The 21208-nt window shown below is 34.4% G+C and overlaps 1 protein-coding gene across 6 annotated transcripts in view; it reads left to right on the top strand.

Moving 5' to 3' along the window:
- The first annotated feature begins 6744 nt into the window (after positions 1-6744).
- Positions 6745-21208, top strand: part of LOC131031313 (amino acid transporter AVT1A) — an 85729-nt gene continuing 71265 nt past the window's right edge. For 2 of the 6 annotated variants that reach the window (XR_009372726.1, XM_057962404.2), the window contains exons 1-3: positions 6745-7086; positions 9438-9754; positions 12434-12648. Coding sequence is in view for 5 of the 6 variants with exons in the window: in XM_057962404.2 (XP_057818387.2) it covers positions 6893-7086; positions 9438-9754; positions 12434-12648 (726 nt within the window). In the remaining variant the exon portion in view is untranslated. Of the gene's footprint in view, positions 7087-7525; positions 8001-8153; positions 8949-8985; positions 9078-9437; positions 9755-12433; positions 12649-21208 lie in introns of those variants that run through there. The other 4 variants (XM_057962409.2, XM_057962406.2, XM_057962407.2 and 1 more) reach the window with 4 other exon arrangements.

Genomic DNA, 21208 nt, shown 5'->3' with positions numbered 1-21208 from the left:
TTTTTTAAACCAGTTGAGAAGATGGTCAAGCCAAAGTCACTGGTGAAAGTATTCTATTAAAATATTAAGTCTTTAGAACCTTTGCAAGTGCAATGATATTTGCCAAGTCACGAGAACATGAGGTGTGATATCATTTGCATGTACTATATCAAATTAAGAGTCGTGATATCTTATAAGACTTACCTAACACTCTCGTATTACCATAAAGACATGTGAAGATGGGGCAATAGCCTAGAATATGTATAATGTGAGAATTCATCACAAGAAGTTCCATGTCAATACTATGAATAATCTTTGAGTTGTCTAAGTTATAACTATAGGATGATTGTAGTAATCCAAGTTTAGTAGAGGTGTGTGAATATTCGATTACACTTCTTTATCAGTGTCATTAATATGAAACTTTGGTCAAAGTGATGCAATAGATTATTCTTGCATCTAATTAGTTCGCAATGCTCTAGTATGCATAGTCTGGTCAGGATGGTCATAAGTAATTAAATATATATGTATGCATATATGCATATGTATATATATATACATGTATACATATGCATATGTATATATATATGTGTGTGTGTGTGTGTGTGTATACATACAGATATATGTGTATATATACATACATGTGTATATATACATACATGTATATATATACATGTATGTATATACATATACATACATACATACATACATACATACATACATATACATACATACATATACATATACATACATACATATATATACATGTATGTATATACATATACATATATACACATGTATGTATATATATGCATATATCTGTATGTATACATACATATATATGTGTGTGTGTGTGTGTGTGTGTGTGTGTGTGTGTGTGTTTGTATATATCTATATATATACATATACATGTATGTATATGTATATATGCATATATATACATATACATATACATGTACATATACATATACATATATACATATACATATGTACATATGTACATGTTTACATACATGTATACATGTATGCATACATTTATAAATATACATGTATACATGTTTATATATATACATGTATATATATGTTGTTGTATAGTCGATTAGGTTATGTAGGACACCACACCAAAACTCAGATGACATTCCTTGATGCTTCCTTTGTCTATACACTCGTGAAGGGTAGAACCACTTCCAGTTAGAAGGTGTGTAGGGGACTCCTGGTTTGTGGTTGGAGGAAAAGCACTTAGGTGATGCTTTGAGCCCTCCTACAGATGAATTGTTGAGACTTGTGATTCATAATTGAATATCCAAACATGATAGTTCACTTTAACTCTATCTTACTTATATTTGTAAACTCAATTGTTTAATGAAGGTATGTAAGTACTTGAAAGGAAAAGAATAATGTTTATTTCTTTGATGAAAAATTATAAGTTTTTTCAATATTTCATATGCAATACAAAGTTTGTATTGATATGTGATGAGAATTGAATAAAAGTTAAAAAAATTTCTTGTGAATATTTATCCCATGTTAAATTACTTTACATTTTGGTAAAATTAGTTTCTTTCTTTAGTTTAATAGAATATTGTTGAACTACATAACCAATGAGATAAAATGTATGTTAGTTATCTAAAGATGAGTAAACTGACGAGGATCCCATAAACAATCTAGATTGCATACAAAATCCTTGAGCTCTAATACATTAAAAATAATTTCCTTTTCAAAGATTAGAAGAGAGAAGATATTTTCCTCCATAGAGAGTATTTTCTTGGTGAAAAACAATATTAGGTTTGTGCTCTCTAATAAGGTTCAAGATGGCTTTTTGATAAGGGGTGGTGCCCAAACCCCAAATATTTCATGAAATCACATTCATTCATGGGGAGTAGATAAGTGAGCATCTAATGTTTGAATGACACTAGATTCCAATAGGGATTCTTTAATCATCTTCACCTTCTCTCAATCTCTTTTAATCTTGCTTTTGAGATCTCATATGATAAAATCTTTTTTAGATTCTTTCCTTAGAAGCTTAAAAGAAGAGTAGATTCTTCTTAGAATCATCTTGTGAACCCAATCATGGGCAAATGAATCTCTTGGCAAGGAAAAATTATAGGGGTCTTCAATGAGAGTATCTATAGTAATAAAGGAGGCAGCAATTACAAGATTGTCCATACAATCAACTTCTTGATAGTTTCTTGATTTCATATTGTAGATTGGAGTCCAGGAACACTCACATTGTGGGTTACTTGTAATCAAGTATTTTTTGTAGGCAAGGAGATGCAACAAGATTGCCTAGATCTAACTATTCACATATTGAGATATTTGTTATTAAATTTTCCTCTTGATAAATTTTCTTTCAAATATTTTGATGGCCTTCCTTTACATAGTGGGATTTCATAAGATGAATCCATATAGATCCAGAGTCCATTAACATGGGTCAGGTCTTTACATTTAGCTACATAATTATTCGGTAAATATTTAGAGGTAGCTAAAAGCCTTCATGGGTAATCTCTTTGTATGTCCACATATGCATGATAATAGGACAATATAATGGAAGGGCTTCATACTTTACATGCTAAACCTATTACATTTCCCCCCAATCTAATCTTTAAATTTTGGATTAATGGCTATTAAGAATTATTTCAATAAGAATACATGCATTTAAGTAGTTACCTTCCTTTCCCCCCAATCTAATCTTTAAATTTTTAGATTAATGGCTATTAAGAATTATTTCAATAAGAATACATGCATTTAAGTAGTTACCTTCCTTTTCATCTTGAGATGAGATGGATCCATGGGTTTCCCAAGGTCTACAATGATGAAGTAAAGAATTCCATGTATCTATAATTTCATGGGCAATCAAAGGAGATGAATCCAAATGAGTATTCTAGATGAGGGCTCTTCTACATGATCAAAACTCACATGCGAAAGTTGGATGTATAAACTTGCTCGATTTAAAAAATAAGAGCTACCCTTGAAAGCCATATTTCAATTAGACATTCTTGAAAGAATAACAAATAAATATCTATTCACAATAAGCATAATCTTTGTCTCTCTTAGGTTGCTAAGTTCAATGAGCCTTAGACTTCTAGAATGGTAGTTGATGAGCTTAAAATATGCTCATAATTTGGATGTTATGATAAACTTTTAAATGCCTTTACTTTTGTTATTTCATGGCTGTTCAAACTTTGTTGAAACCTTTTATTGGGATATCCTGTAGCAAGATACTTTTATATTCTTGCAGCTCATTGTGTTGACTTGATTGCATTTATTGCCCCGTTGACTCCCTAAAATGACTGGTATATCGTATACAGTTTTTGAATGATGAAGTAGATTTAAAATGTGTGATTAATGAATAGATATCGTGTATGTGCCATACGCCTTTTCTGTTTCCTGTTACCTTTTGTTTCGCAGGTTGTTGAAGAATGATCGAGTCAAGTGCAGTCGATCTCGGCCTTGCAGTAAAGTTCATTTCCTGCACGACTTCGAGGGAGCTCCGACAAAGACTCTTTGACCGAAACCATGGGAAAGAATTTTAATGACAGTCAATCTGGAAAGAGTGGAGCGCTAGATTCTCTCTAGATTGGGTTGAACGCATAAATTCATTTATGAAGTTTGTTCCTTGATTCGGGGATATATTTTACTTCCACGTCTTTCTTTGATAGGCTTAGTTAGTTAGTTGCTCTCCTATTTTTAAATAAAGTTCTCCTCCTACGCGAGAGAGAAGAGGAGGGAAAAAGAGAGATGATAGTTAGAGTAAGATAGAATCAGAGTAGTAGATATCATGTAAGAATCAATATGATAATGAAAGACAAAATTTGTTTAACCAAAGACAGAGTTTGTTGTTAGTTTCCATATCAACAAAACAATGTATATCATTCTGTTTTTATGAATAAAGTTCAATGAAGTTCTAAGTTTAGCATTTGCGTAATCAGTAGATGCTTGCTAAGGGGGCCCACTTAGTAAGTATCTGTAGCTAGTTAGTTAGTTGTTCTTTCCTGTTAAGCTTCAGTTTGCTTTCATCTTTAAAGTTTTTATACAAACTCAGCCTTATATTGCTCCTACAGCACAAGGAATCCATCACTGTACCTGTTCTTGCAACAAAAGGCCAGTTCATAGTTTGTGTTTCAATTGTAGTTATCATGGTTTCTGTTTTAATCAAACCATAGTTGAGTTAAAGAACTTTGCATTACCTTCCTGTAGCGTAGATAAAATTTCTTTCCAGTATGTATTTCTACTAAGATTTGACCAAAACGAGTTCCTAGTGCATATATTTTGCTGCGCCATTTAAAGTATACGTCCCCTGGTTTGACAAGTAAATGAACGTCTACAAAGAGAGATATTGGTTGTTGGAATGCCCAATTCCCAGGAAAGGTTTTACTGTGATTTTCATATCCTTTTGTGGGCGTGACCAGTAGTGAGCTTTTAATTACCAAAAACTTGTACATCCTTTGCAATCAAATTAGAATTGATGACTAAAATGTGTTGATCCACATTCTTCTCCAAACAAATAATACATCTTGGGCATTTTCCCAAATTTTAGCCTAATTTAAAGTTGTTTGTTCCATGTAGTAGTAGTCAGACAACATTGTCATGTTCGAATGATGAGGTCTCATTAGCCAAGAAAATGTATTTGAATGAGAAAGGAAGGGGGCATGGAGGGCCCTTTCCAAGTACAACCATACATGTTAGAAAAGACCATTTGCAGTTAGAATGCAACCAAGAAACCATAAACTGCCTCCCCCCTCTAAATGCCAACCTCCCACTCCTACATCACTAACCTTATGAATTAGGCAAACAAATTTAGTTCATAAGCATAGAATACAAGCAAATAGAGGTCTATTAAATTTGTGGCCATAACCATCGTGATCACCCTCTTACATTTTAAAAATGATTTTATTTTACTTTATAATTATTTAAGAAATCCAGAAAGAACATAAAATAAAAAATATAAGGATATATACCTTTAAAAAAATTAATTATATGATAACTTATTATGACCTAACAATTTCATAAATAATCAACAAATACATACATACATACATACATACATATAAGAAGAGAACACCACTTAAAAAAGGTAAGTTCATATTTTCACTATCTAACAATTGGCTCAAAAAATCAGTTTGGATAAGAATACAAACATTGGACAAAATTAGGATTCAAATTAGCATGCTTTAATATTATATCTTGAGTGCTTTTTCAAATCTTAGTCTAATTTAAAGTTGTTTGTTCCATGTAGTAGAAATCAAACAACATTGTCATGTTCAAATGTTGAGGGCTCATTAGCCTAGACAATTCATTTGAATGAGAAAGGAATGGGGCCCAAAGGGCTCCTTCTAAGTGCAACCATGCATGCTAGAAAAGACCATTGGTGATTAGAATGCAACCAAAAAGCCATCAACTTCCTCACCCCTCTAAATATCAAACTCCCACTCCTACATCACCAACCTTATGAATTAGGCGAAAAACTTTGGTTTGTAGACATAGAATACAAGCAAATAAAGGTCTATTATATAATACAAGCAAATAGAGGTCTATTAAATTTGTGGCCATAATCATTGTGATCACCCTCTTACATTTTAACAAATATTTTATTTACTTTAAAATTATTTAGGAGATCTAAAAAAGAACATAAAATAAAAAATATAAAGATATATACTTTTGACTTTTACATATATAAATAAGCAATTAAAAAATTAAAAAAAACTTAACTATATGGCAACTTATTATGACCTAACAATTTAAAAAAGAATTAACAATTAATTTTTTTTTTTCTTTAAGAAAGTTGAAATAAAAAATAAATTAAAAAAAATAACAGTCCAAAAAAATTAAGAAAACCCCACTTAAAAGGTAAGTTCATATTGTTACCAGGGCTGAAATTTGACAGGCTATATGACCGTTTTTGTGTATGGAGAGACTATTTTTTCAAAAACCATATATATGACACTTAAAATTATTAATAAGCAATAAAAAATTATAATAGGTAATATATATTGATATATATTATTTTACAACATTTATTAGAAATATATGACTTTATTTAGAATATTTTAAAATGGTAGGATTAAGATATAATTGTTTCTAATTTTATATGAATTTTTAGTATGTTTTTTCTTATATAAATTTAGAAACATTGTCAATTTATTGTTTATAAGATTGTCTTAAATATCAATATAGAAACTTCTAACCACTGAAATGATAAGATATAATCATTTCTAATTTTTAAAAATATTGTAATAAGAAAATTTAAAATAGTTTCTATTTTTATAATAAACAAGATTTTTGGGTGTGAATTTAGAAACTTAAAAATAAATTTAAGATTTTTTTAGTGCATTACTAATTCATCATTGTTTTTTAAATTTTTACATTTTTTTTTCTCAATTGAATTTTAACTTCAATTGAACCTTAAAATTTTTATATTAAACTATTCACAAAAAGACGAGAAAGGAAAATAAACGACACCAAAACGGCCAATATTATTGAGAAGTAGTAAGTGGAGATTGGCTCTTTATATGAAGGTGGTGAAAAGACCACGACTTGAATCACCGACTTTATAATATATTCAAAAAAGTTTGAACAAAAATCTCATATAACTGCATAATCATTCGACCTTTTTCCCAAATTTTTAATTAAATATATCGATGATTTGAACGGCCAGCAATTAAGCACATTTATTTTTTTGTTAAACACGAATTTTTGGACTCTCTGTTAACTAGGACTTTCTATATGTTTCCTTCCGTATATTTGCACATTGCGTTTATGAACATCCAAACATAACGACTTTCTGTTAACTAGAACTTTCTATATGTTTCCTTCCGTTTATGTTTGCACATTGCGTTTATGAACATTCAAACATAGTTACCGTTATCCTGCAGGTTTGAAGACGAGGTACAGAGTTGAAAACGATAAACATTTATTGAGAATGGATTCAAACAAGCACAGAGAAGATGACGACATTTTTATCGAAGACGAGGAGAGTGAAAAACTAATGGACCAGGAAGAAATTCATGATGATGATGACGAAGAGCGGCTTCATTCGGAAAGCAAGGATTCTTTTCCTGAAAATGGTTCACCCCCATCTTCATTTATTTCCGCCCAATGGCCTCAGAGTTACAGGTATGGTGCATATTCGTTGTGTATGTTCTTTTTATTTTATATAAAGTTACAGATGGAGTTATGTGTGATCGCGTTTTTTTAAAGAGAGATGAATTGGGCTGATGGAGTTAGTCTGCCTAAGTTCCCCCATCCGTGTCATATATGAAATGAACTATACGTGTCCTTGAAATTCAGAATCTAGCTGTCAACTGTTTATGGTTTTGGTGTTTTATTACATTTTTCACTTTTTGATATAATGGATTTTGTCTTTTTCTCACAATGCACCCATTTGAATTTCCTTGATGTCTACAATTTTTTTCATCACATAATGCACACTTCGATTGTTAAATTATTTTGTTTCCATCTAAAATTTATGCCCCTTGAAATTTTAATTGAGAAGAAAATTAACCTGTCTCAAAGCATGGATTCATGGGAAACCAACTCCTTACTTACATCGACAGTAACACACAGTGGTTACAACACCCAAGATTTGAACCTGGTCCATTGCTTTAATAGATTCTCTAACTTACTAGCCCCGGATAAAAATTTTTCCTCTTATTTTGATATGACAGATGTTATGGCTTTTCCTCATACAGGTGTTTATATTTATCAATTTTGAACACAAATGAAATTCACCCATTTCGGATTACATGGTTTTTTTCTCCAACACTATTTGCAGACTTGAAAACATGGGTGCTGATAAAGTCATTGGATGACCTTGTCAATGGAGGTGTCCAGATGGCCATGGAGGAGTGCGAAGGAAGGGATCCAAATGCAACAACAAATGTCATCACCATGAGGCCAAAACACACTGCAAGAAACATATATTGGCAAAATTATTATAACTGTTATGGATGGTTTTGCACTAGCAACTATATGCACTAGCAACTATATGCACATCAGATTGACAATATTAGTATACAAAAGTATTCACTGTAAGGGCCTTTTCTTAGTCGTTGTCTGTATATGCTTCCTACTTTACAAAGTTTGTGTATGCGTTTACTATTTCACTTACAGATGTCATGGCACCCTCTTAGATGTGGTTTTGTATATGTTTGTTTATTGGTTGATTGGTGAATCGCCAAATGCTCACATCCAGTGCAGGGTACACTATTGCGCTTAGAATATCTTTCTGCCAGGAAGCCTCTTTGAGAGTATGGTGCAGTCTCAAACCAGAATTCATTATTTTGTGACTGACGCTCCTTAGACTCTATCCTTTCCTCGCCTGCACCATTAAGCCGCTCCCCATCTATAGTTTCTTCTGCCCTATGCTGTCCTCTGTCAACAATCCTCCCATTGTTGGGATCATCACTTCCATCTCCATGCTTCTATTAGTCTTGATCTACTCATAGGTTTTCTTGCTGTCGTTCACAGCTATTTCTTTCTTGTCAGCAATTGTTCCTTCCTCATATTTGAGTTCGACCTTGACAGTCCTTTTGTCCATTTTTTCATACTCTGTTCAACTTCAAACACTGCTGGGGTTGTTGGTCTCTTTGTTGTCTGTCTTTAATAGCCTTGTCCTTTTCTTTCCTTCCTCTATTCTTGTTATCTGCCTATAGCTAATGCATTATGTATATCTCTTGACAACGGGGATAAGGCAATTGTTAGAAGATTTAAAATATTAATTACAAAGCATTATCGGTTATAAATTATAATAGAGAAATAGTAGGGTCACTACAGGGTCTAGACAGTGGGGACAGGGTGATTTTCATTCCAGAGAAGTACCATAGATTAAAATTTTAAACACAACCTCAGCCATGAAAGCATGCCATGAATGAAGTCCGGTTCAATCTTGTGATGAATTTTTTTTTTCAAATTTGTGCTTCAGGAACAATTTTGTCTAGTATGACTTGTTAGCCAGATTGACTGTCTCTCAAATCCAGGTAATATTACCCAGAATGGATCTACTTTAACAAAGTTTATATTGCCCTTTTTGATTTTATGCATACAATCGCCTAAAACTCCCTAGGCCAAAACATTTGCAAGAATTCTTGTAGATCATTTTATATAAGGTATCAAAGCATCTCTTACATTATGTCTTTATTAGTTCCTTTACATATCACTTTATGAACTCAGCAATATGAAGTATTCCAGTCTTAAGGGTTTAGGATATAAGGGTTTCAGCTTGCCGACAACAGTAGAAGATACCCTAGGGAGAAAATTCTATGAAGTACTCTAGTCCTAATATGCATACAGTTTATTTTCAATGCAATTTGTAGTCTATAAAGATTTCAACATTTTGACTTTTAAATATTTTAACGGTAACATAGTCTTCCTTAGATTGTTTTTTCATATCAGGGTAAATATAGAATAATTTCAATTTGCAAGAGGTTAGCAACTTAATCAATGGCATTGAATGTGACTTTGGACAGGGAGTCTATGGATACATACAGTATTGCTGCATCCCCATCGTTTGTTTTTCTTCAGACAAGCCTTGAACTAACAAGTTCCCTAAAGAATATTTTTAGGCCAGAGGATGGGGTTTTCCAGGATTCCAAAATACCATTACTTCCAAGTAAATCAGAAAAGGATGGTCTCAAAGAGCAGAGGACATATTTACCGGTAGTTGCAGAAGCTGAAAAGAGAGATGAAATTACTAGAACAGAAGTTGACAAAGAGATTGGAAAAAAACATAATTCTACAGAATGCATTACGCCGGGTTGCAGCTTCGTACAAGCAGTATTTAATGGTATGAAAATTTATCAATAAAGTAAGCTGGTGCTGAGTTCATGAATGCCAGCAGTCTACTACTGCCTCATATCTTTGTGTATGGTATGTTTAAAAAAAATTTATTGAAAATTTTAATCATAATGACCAAACTAATGTATTTGGTTGAGTTCTGCCTGATTCTCATGGTCATAAAGAGATGTGATGATGATGACTGGGACATCATTTTTAGCATCAAGCTATTGGTGCATGTGGGAATGAAGAATGTCTGATGAACAGATGCCACATGTTTATCCAATTTGAATGTTCAAAAATTAAAATTAACTATCACAAATTTGAATCGTAAGTGCCAGTGAGGTTTTTTTTTCTCTGTTTTTTTTAACTTGCAATTCCTGACAAATCTATGCTGCTGAAACCTTATAGTGTTTGCTCTTCTTTTTCTTTAAATTTGGCGAACATTTTTTTGTTTTGCTCTCTAAATTTCCTTGTCTGGATGAGTGAGAAATGTTTTTGGTAGGTTTTTTTGATCTTCTAGAGTGTAGGTTTTTTTGATCATTTACTTTTTGATTTTGTTTTGTTTTTTGTAGCAGTAGACATCAACTGTGATGCCAAGGGATGTTATGTGATGTCTTGTACAAGTTAAAGATGTTGTCTTCTTTATGCAGACATTTTCTACAGGTCTCAGTCTAGAAGATGCATATCTGTTTCAAGAACGTGTAACCCGCCCTAGTCTACATGACTTCAGCTTTTAGTGATGGTCATTGAGTTGGTTGTCTTGATTCTTGTCACTTCATGTACGTCGAAAGTATTTGCTGAAACATGAACTAGTGGAAAGATACCTCTTCAGTCCAACAAGGATAGCATTTACTTTCTTAATTCTTAGGAAGATAGGGTTTTTCTAAAACATGAATAGCTTACATGTTGGTGAAGTTGTGTGCCCTCTACAAAGGTCATAAGTTTGAATTTTGAGGGCCATAGGATTGTACACCTCACAGCAAACTCGTCTCTTGTTTAATGCTTACCTAAAAAACTACCTTAATCTCTACCTTTTGAAACAGAAGTTGCTTTTACACGTATGTGGCCATATATAAAACACAGTCCTTTGCAACTTTCAAATACTTTTACAAATCAAAGTTTCAGCAAAGTGTGATTGGAGTGCCAGTTACTTCTACTCTGGTTGTCTATAAAAATAGCTGGGTCAAGAAATCTACACAAGTGATGAAACTAAAATCATAGTTAGACATCAAGGAAAGGTATTATTGAGATGCAATGCAAGTGGGATTATCCCAAGGTCCTAAGTTATCTTTCATTTTTTACGAAGTCCTGATTGATGGGTAGTATTTAAAGCTGAAGAATCTTTGCAATTGAGTTGGTTCCCTTGCTTTTTGTACCTAACATGGAATTCAAGCAATGTTACCAAAATATTGAATAGCAATTCATTTGCATCTGCTCCAGAAAGATTAATAATTGAATGGGGCTAAATTGCGAAAGGACAGACAATTGAGAAAAATATCAGTAATTTTTCAAAAGTAAATTGAAAATTTTCTAATTGTGGGAGAAAAATGGAGTTTTTTGAGTAACAGATGTTATCAAAATCATGATGAAATTTATGTTGCATGACTGCTTGCTGCTCTTTGCTTATAATGTTTCTGCCAACGTCCAGAAAATATGTATAGCCTGTTGTGGGTTTCAAGCTGTGTTCATCTCACAGGAAATCGAATTTATATGTTTTGTTCCTCTATTCAATTTTGGTGTTAGTCTCTCTTTTCCTTAGCTGTATATCTCTTCTCTCTTTGGCTAACACTGGTTACTATCAGATAAAACTGTTCCTATGAATTGATCTGGCTATAAGAGCAATTTACTGTTATCTCTCCCTTAGCTGTATATTTCTTCTCTATTTTGTTGGCACTGTTCACTATCAGATTAAATCGTTCCCTATGAATTTATCTGGCTCATAAGAGCAATTGTTGCTAGCAGGGTGGAATCTCAACCTTAAGTACAAAGGTTATTTGAACATAGTTGCCCACCATACAATGCTTCTATATAACATGCAATTTTTTCTCAAAGCTTCTTGCTATAGTTTTAGTGTCTTCTACTTTGTTTGATTTTCATTGAAAGTGGGGTACACAGATCATTAATCTCATTCGGCCTATTTGACCTTTTTCCTCCAAAGTAAGTGATTTTCACAGGTCTAAACTTCAAACTCTTTATGGTTATCTTTTTCATTTGCCAATCTTTGTTGCAGGTTCCTTATTTGTAAGGCAACTGTAAATTCTTTCTGCTCCTCCGAATGTGACTGAGTTTAATTTTCAACTTTGTGATTTACTCTTTTGCTTCATGTGAGCTTGATCTATTTATCCTTTACAAAAAATTCTGTATTTTGCTTAACGTTTCTAGCTATGTTTGTGATTGAAAGAGGATTACACATAATTCTTTGCCTATTTCTTTCATTTTTCTTTTTCTTTTTCATCTGTCATTTGTTTCTTCAAGCCTTTGCAGGAGATGCTCACTGCTAGACCTTCTGAAATATATGAGACACCTCGAAGTCTATCAAATGTCAGTTTTCAAAGATTTACAACTTCACCATCTTTGAATTTGTTTTAGTCAAAGTCCTAGATAGCTTCTTGACACATAGTAAAAATTATCTAATAACGCCAGTCTTCCCTAAACAGTTGGTTCTTACTTATTTTCTTCTTTGCAGGTGTGAATGTGCTGGCTGGTGTGGGTATTCTTTCTACGCCATATACTATTGAAGAAGCAGGCTGGATAAGCTTAGTGTTATTGGTGCTGTTTGCTTTAATTTGCTGCTACACAGGCTTTCTCTTGCGTCACTCTTTTGAGAGAAAACAGGGCATCTTTACATATCCAGATGTTGGAGAAGTTGCATTTGGGAGATTTGGTCGACTTTTTATTTCAGTAAGTTAGGCCACTTAATGACATAATGGACGAAAGTCAAACGGAATTGCATGATATTTGCTCTCGTTCCACTTTGGTATAAACTAAAATACTAAAATTCAACCTTTGTTTTTTTTAATTCTTTATATGTTCTAATTATTTTTGCTAAAATTATGTAGAGTTACAAACAATGTGGGTTTAGATGCTAACACTCGGCTGGTTTTAACTAACCAAACTTGGAAAATAAAAATGATTCGAATTTTAAAAATTAAATACGGAAATAAGCTTATTTCAATTGCAAGAAAATTAGCAGAAATAAAAGATAGCATCTTTCATCATTTATCCATCATCTCTTTCTTCTTTCAGGATTCTCTTTTCTTTGATATAAACATGAAGAGGCACTACTTGGTACACATAAAGACAATTTCTATTTGTAGTATTTCTTTAGTCTTAAGAGGTTTCTTCCATGTATCTTTAAATTTTTTTAGCCTATTCTCACCAAACCTATTATCTAATATCTTAATCTTCTTCCATCTTTCTAGAGTTTCAGTTTTCGAATAATTGATGAATTATTATATCAAAGTATCTATCTTCTTCTATATTCTCCACATTAGGTTTTCCTCTATAAAAATTTAAGAATACCTTTCTAGCCATAGATTTGAAATAGATGCCAGTCTCATTTTCCATATGGCTTTCAAAATGCTAGTGTTCCATGGGGATCCATCACTCTGAAAATATCAAGGACGATGATGAATACCCTGCCCTTTCCCACTCAACCCCAAACTGCCTCCTCTATGTAGGGTGCGCTTGAGATGCTCCAACGTAAGGAGGGGATATCCTGGGTGCATTTCCCTTGTAGGGGATGAGTTAACTTGCTGATGCCCTCAGGATGGCTAGGGATGCCTGGATATCCCTCAAACATCTTGGGGACAGTTGGAAGTCCTGCCACCTCATAAAGGAAAAACACTAAGTTATTCCTTTGCAATATGAAAATTTTAGCCCTTTTCCGAAGTTATCTGTAGTTTGTACCCAAAACCAGCAATTAAACATGTTTCAGAAATAATTCACGGAATTGAAGATGCCATTTAGCAAAAACAATTCTGAACATGTTTGAGCAGGTGCTGAAAACTTTTAGCTGCCACACTTATTAGCAACCACTCAAAGTCTTTTGTTCTTGATGTGAAGATTGAGTATTCCTATTAATCTATTTTGCATGCTTCTTACATTGACAACAAAACTGAAAATAGTAGTAGTCCTCTCCAAGGGATTGCGTGCTTAGCGCCCGTTTCAACAGCTTGAGAAGGAAAGTTGATGTTTTATCAATATACAAAGGTTTAATAGGCTTGTCTATAATTAGGTTTTTGACTTTGCAGACTGTAAAATAGCTTCTACTGATTCTGAAAAATGATTTTGTGAATCGATCACATTACATCTACTTAAAATATTTATGTTCTTTGTAAAGATTTACAGATCTTAAATAGGGTTCAATAATAGTTATGGCTACCTTTGTAATAGCCCCAGGATTTAGTAAACTTTGAAATCATAGAGTTAGGGTTAGACCTCTTCGCATGGATATAGATTTGCAACAGCACAGCTAATTCCAATGAGCTCACAGTGAGCAGAAAACAAATTCTAGACCACAAAACAGCTAGAGAAACAATACACAGTAGATCAGGCAGATAGTAGATTTATGCATAAATGCAGAATTAAATCCAAGGATGACTGCACAAACGAAGAATACCGCAGAAGATATTCTGAATTATATTGCTTGAAGTAATTATTAGTCCAACAGACCTTACAATGGCGCTGTAAGGACAATTCTTATACAGAAATATGACAATTGAAATAGTATTAACAGGAGCTAGCATCTAGGATTTGGTGCTGGGTCATTAATCCTGCATGGTGCACAATTCTTCTATGGCTTAGCTTCAATTTTGGTAGATCTGGTGCTACTGTCCACTTGGATTTGCATAAACACCTTGCCCCAAACCTCCTAGTTGGCATGCAAACCTTCAGAATGGCAAGTTGATGTCAATTTTAAACAATGAAATGGGATCTCATGTGGGTCCGATCGCTGTTCTGATCACTGTGCCACTCTTCTTGGTGCTGCTGATGGTCTCAGGAAGCTTCAGAGCCCTCACACAACTTCGGTCTGTGACACCCAAGGCCTGTAAAGGTCTCTACCTGCATACAAATTACCACATGGCGATCTGGATCTGCTGATAAAGTGCCCAGCAGGTGACCTAGTGGCCAGCCACCAGGAAGACTTGTCCACTTTCTCCGATTCAACAATGGCACTCCTCCTGATTAGACAGCTAGGGTTAAACTTGCAATCTTCTGATCTTAAAACAGAAGAATTAAAGGATTTTGCATGATTAGGTAACTAGGGATTGTGTCCTAGCTGACCTGCTTGAGTTGTACCTCAAAAAGCATGCCGAAATCCACATGTTCACCACAGCCAGCAGGACAAAAATCTATACCTGTTTGTGCAAGGCACTAGGGCCCAAATGTGAAGCCTAAACTCAAAATTTAAATTTTAATATTTTATTTATTATTATTTTTTTAATATTTCAATTTTTATTTATATATTAATTAATAAGGGTGTTTAAAAGCACCTTTTAGGAATTGCTGGGCTGACCCAGCTAAGGAGGGTATATGACAACCTTTGTCTTAGTCACTTAGTGAAGTCTTCTTAGATTTTCCTAAGTTGTCACCTTGTGTGAAGTTTTCCCTTATTAACTTAACTATGCTTATTAAAGTATTCCTCTTGCATATATTGATATTCAAATTTTTTAGTGTACTGTTCAATGTAGGTGCAGTTGATTCATTGTGTTTAGTAGTTTACTATTTATAGTTTATGTCTTTACATAAATGACTTAGACAAAGTGCTATTACTTATACATTTTTTATAACTATTTTTTCAAGTACTATATTATATTTGCACTGCCATCTCCCTGTTGCCCCTCAGCCCTCCAAATTTGGGTCCATAGTCCCCTTGTCCTTGAAACCCATCCTTGCATCCCATTGTTGTAAAGCTGCATGGAACACTGCAAAATCACTGCAAAATACCATTTTGAAGCTTTATTTGCCACTCCAATAGCCACTCCCATATTGATTTTGGGGCAGCTCTTCTTACTTCCATTCTCCTAAAATATATTCATCAATATTTGAAATCATCTTATATTATTGAAACAAATATTCCTCATCTAGGTTGCTCTTGCATGGTGGACATCTTGAACTGCTATGAAGTCTTTTATGGGCGAGAGTATCATATGTCATTGCTTTACTTGAAATTGCTAACCATAGAAAGGATTTTTTTGGGGGGAAGTCCATTTTTTAGCACACATTCATTGTGGGGATTGCCTTCCTGATTTGGCTTTGCTGCATACAGGTTGACGTCTAGGTCATTTTAAATTGTTTTCTAGAAATATAATAATCTCTATCAAAATGATGGGGCAAATACATCCATTTGTTTTCTTCTTAGTTCTTTCTGAAAATGAGTTAGTGCTTAAACTTGTTAACCCTGGTTTGTTCTATAGAAACCTCTAAACTTCTCATTTTGAGCTTAAGTAACTGACTTTATCAAGGTATCATTCCAAATCAAGGTTGTGCTCCCTTTCCGTACATTCCATCTCAAGTCCTTTTTAAATTAAGGGTGTGCACATTCTGAAAAAATTCCATCCCTCAGACCCATATTGGAAGTGGCTTGGTCTATAAAACCACTTCTAATGGAAGCAGTTGATCAATTAATAGTTCATGATTAATGACCTTCACAATTACATTAAGAATTGTAATTGAAAGCATTGCAACAATGGAAGAAACATAACAATAATGAAAGATAACTCAATATGCTTCAAAGGAACTCAAAAACCACAATACGTTCAGACAAGATGTGTAATGTCCCCTTTTTAGCTTGTTGTTGTTTTTGGATGGTTTAGCCTATTCTTGGCCCTCATAGGCTAAGGTAGTTGGTTAGAGGGACTTAATTATCAGAGCAGGAGGCTTATTCCCATCCAGAGTTCAGGTTTGGCCTTTGTTGGACTCAATACTACACACTTACTATTTATAGTAAGTCAGTGGATGATTGAGAGGGACCCTTACTATTTTTAGTAAGGATGGATGCAAAGTGGATGCAGTGGTTGACTCCCTGGTTCAGACGAGATCGAGAAATAATGAGTATTTATGGAGTTATGTTATTTTAATTATAAATAAAGTAATACTTTATTAATAATTAATCATTAAAGGACTCAAAAAGCAAATGCTTCTCATTCTTGAAGATTATAAAACTTGTGCTTTTTGATATGAGAGCTGTGTAGAAATACATAAGGGTTTCAGTCATTTCCAACATTGGAGAACGAAAACTCTTCGATGTTTGTGCAATTCTGAGGCTGTGCAATACCAACTGATATTATTGCTTGTGGAGGACTTCATCCAAAAGTTCTAATTGTGCTCAAAAGAGAAGAAATTTCATCTAGGGTTTGAAGGATTGGAAGGTATATCTACAAAAAACCTGGAAATTCATATTGGGTGCCATTATACATCAGGAAATCAAGCATTTAGTTGGCAGATTATATACAGCTATAGCAGGGACGTGTTTCTTTAGATTCTTCATTGCGGAGGCATCTACATTGTTGCTAGATCTCCCTTGGCATCACTGATTTATAACAGCATGTTACTCCAGGTTCATTACTTGCATTTTTATTTGTCTGAAAGAATAAATCTGATCGCTGCCATCATTAGTACTGTAGGTGCACGTTACATGTTAGTCATTGGAACGACCTTTGATTGTAAGCCAAGAGTCTTGGCATTGCATTTAGATCAGTTATATATCAGCATTATACTTGGTTTGCATCTAAAGAAGGAGATACAAGATTGCATGCCACATGTTTGTCTAAATGTGTATTAGCTGTAAGTGTCTTTGTTATACCTTCATATTCGGTTGAATAGATGCATGCCAAGGGTTTGATAATTTGTCAAGTAGTTGTAGTTAATATTTTCAGTCACTTATATGCTTGTGAAAAGTCAAAAAACAACTGGCATATCATTTCTATGACATTGTTAGTCAATCTTGCATTGTTAGAAGCATTCAAAAACATCAATTGCAGCATACAAAACCAAAACAATACAAACAAAATCATCAATCGGCAAGTTCAGACCTTGTGTGCAAAGTGTTTGACAATATTCCTTGGAGTTTAAATCAGCAAAACAGGGTCAAATTACCAAGGGATACTCCAAGATGACACCTTATCTGGAAACCCCATTATGGGGAGAAATAGAATGGGAATGGGGCCTTTAGGCTTCAATTTAACTAAAAGAAACAAGACCAAGTACAAGTGCAGTTTACTTTGAAATGTCTCCTTAAACCTCAAACATTGTTGTTTGCTTCCTGTTTTGCAATTTCTCTCTTCTTTGAACTGTTGAAATATGAAGGAAGGCCTTTTGTTTTTGGATCAAGCATCAATTACGAGGTGGGGAGACAACAAGGACTTTATACATCAAGCCTCTTCGTCGTCCATATTTTCTTATATAACATAAGCTTTTCTTGGATGTTTGAACCATAGTTTGAAAATGGTTTTTAGGTTTTTTCTTTTTTCTTTTTAAAATCTAGAGTGGAGTTTGGGTTTGGTAGTGCTTTTCTTGGCCCTGGGGAATATAGGAACGTTTATGGTGAATGCTTTTTTTGTCATAATTTTATTGCTTTTAACCAACCATCATAGACCCTTTAAATCACTCAAGAACTAATTCATACCACTGAATCCTAATTGTGAGAGGGAAATGACAAAAATACAAAAAATAAAGGGTTTTAAAGTTCTTAACAAGGTTTTTTAACTTTTGTAGTAGCTGAGTTATAGGTGAAAATTCATGGACTTTGAGCAAGTTGTATGCAAAAACTTGAAGAGATATAGTCACACCATAACATCCACTTAAATGGCATGCTCAACACTATGATCATGCCTTACCCTATATTTGGCTTGTAACTTGGCAAGTTGTTATTGTACCCTTGATGAGTTATCTTTATCTTTTCCAACAAATGCATCAGATTTGGATCCTTCTTTGTCTTTTGTGGGGGTTTATATCAAGAGATTCTTACATAACCAAGTCAAAATGGTGATGGTGGTGTAATTTCCATTTCTCCCTAGTTCGTAGACATTCATGGGGTTTGGCCTATTATTTTACCCTCGTATGCCAAGGAGTTGATGAGAGGGTCATTGTGGCAGTTACTTGTGGCTTCACTTATTATTTTACATGATTTTATGGTGAGATAATGTGTTCTCACGTATGATGTCACATATGTTGCTAATTGCACTTTATATTATAAAAATATTTTAATATTTTCTAAAGTGCAATTAAATATTATTTAAAGGGAGCAATTAAATATTATTTTATTAAAATGGAATCTTCTAGAGGGAGGCTGATTCATGTGTGGAGAAGGATAAAAAGGGGATGAGCCTCATGGTTTGATCATCGATTACTTGACATCTCTATTGTGTGACTAAGCTTGTGGAGCCGAAGGTTTCTACAGTTGATCTACTTGTCTTTGAGAAGGAAAGCTCCCATTGATAGCATAACTAAGGTGGTGAAAGACCCACTGAAGTGTTGCAGGATGGAAAGGATAAATCAATCCTTTCATTGGAGCTCATTTGGTGGCCAAGGGACAAATTATGCTAGGGTACAATTTGGAGGTTATTGGAGACATTTTGGAAGCTTAAGTCTTCATCGATTTTGCTTATTTCAGTTGGTTGCGTCTTCCAATTTTTGAGTTATAAACTCGGACTATTTTCAGATTTCCATCAGCCAGGGAGACACCACAATTTTGGTCATTAAGGTCTATTATTGCATTGATTCCTCACATCAGCTGGAACGCTCACCTTGTGAGGCGAAACCGATGGGTTTTGAGACTTGAAAGCTGTTTGGGAGGCAGCCGATTATTTATTATGGTCTGAAGTTTTGCAGAATAGGGGCGATTTGGAAACAGCCATGATTTTGTCTTAAGGACTCTTTCATCAAATAGTGCTTGCTTCTTCATCCTCAGCAGTGGGCGGACTATTTACCAGGTTCATACTTCGATTTTGTCATAGTTTACATTGTCTATATAGTTGTTGGTGTGGTTGTAAAAGGTGATCATTCATAATTCTGAGTATAGAGTGGAAGTATATATATTTGCAAGCTTAGAGCTTGATGATTGTAATAAGGACTGCATTGAATAAATAACTCAGTTGTGAGCTCTATATATGCTGTAATAAGTTTGGTTCCAAATCTGAGGTTGCATGCTACATGTTTGACAAAATGTCAAGTTGCTAGATATGATGATTGTATGCATTCTTTATTAGTAATTTATTTCAGTTCATTGCATTCATATGTCCCAACAAGTAAACCCAAAGGAAAACTGCATTCAGAATCAATAACACACAGTTATGCAAGGCTGTCCAGTGCCAATAACACGCAGGTTATCAGTCCGAAACTTTTTAACAGCAGATTGAAGGTTGGTAGATAACTGTTCGACAATATTCCTTGTACATTTCAGTCATATAACAACTGTTAGCCACATTATTGTATACGAGAATAAGACTAGTTAATTAAGTCATAATTGGGTTTGTTAGTTGGCAACCGAGGGGTGGCAGTTGCGGTGCGATGGTTGGTGCTCGCACCCCCTCAGTATCTTTATATACTTCAAAATGTAACTTGCAACACACGAATTATGAATGGAATAACATATCTGATACTTGTTTGATATCTATGGAATTATTCTGCATTACTGTAGCGTCCTAAAATTGCGACACTTGCAATTTCGACTGCATTTGGGTCTTCACGATGGCGACGCAACATTGAACCTGAATGGAGACCCCGAAACCTGTTTATGACACCAAAAACTGCATTTTTCAGCACCCTAGCCTGATCCTCCTTGCACCCTGCTGTCCCTGGAGGTGGGACCATGGTGCCCAGCGCCCTAGTCCCCCAGGACCATGGCGCCCAGCGCCCTGGTCCTTGGCCCTATTTTGGGCCCGGTCTCTTATGGGGCTTCGGGTCTTTTAGTTTGCAAATTGGAAAATAATCTTGCTATGTCGGCCCAAGGTCGGAAAAATCAGTCTTTCAACCCTAATTGGAAAGTATATAAACTACATTTCCTCTCCCATTTTGGTAGATGGAAAAGAGGAAGGACATATGTGTACAAGACGCGGAAACGATATTCAAACATTCAAGCATTCAAGCATCCAAGCATTCCTTCAAGCAATTGATCATTCTAAGTCTCCATTCAAGGCTAAGTGTTGCATTCAAGACAAGGATTCAACCATTGAAGAGGAGATCACATACCACATACAACATACAACATACAACAACATTTACACCTTCGCATGTAAGAATACAAACATTCTTACAACAAGGTATCAATACTTGTTTATATTACAATCATTTACATTTACAGCATTCTCATTTCTTGGTTAATTCCAAAATTGGGGTTTGACCTAAGGGCAAACCCCTAATCCGTAACCCCACATTCATCCTCTCTTTTCTGTGTGTAGGTTGCAGGTACATGGCTGTAATTGAAGATCTGGAATCCTTGTGCAGAGACGAACAGATC

Source organism: Cryptomeria japonica, chromosome 5 (assembly GCF_030272615.1).
Source record: "Cryptomeria japonica chromosome 5, Sugi_1.0, whole genome shotgun sequence".
NCBI lineage: Eukaryota > Viridiplantae > Streptophyta > Pinopsida > Cupressales > Cupressaceae > Cryptomeria > Cryptomeria japonica.
This window is presented reverse-complemented; position numbering and strand designations above follow the sequence as displayed.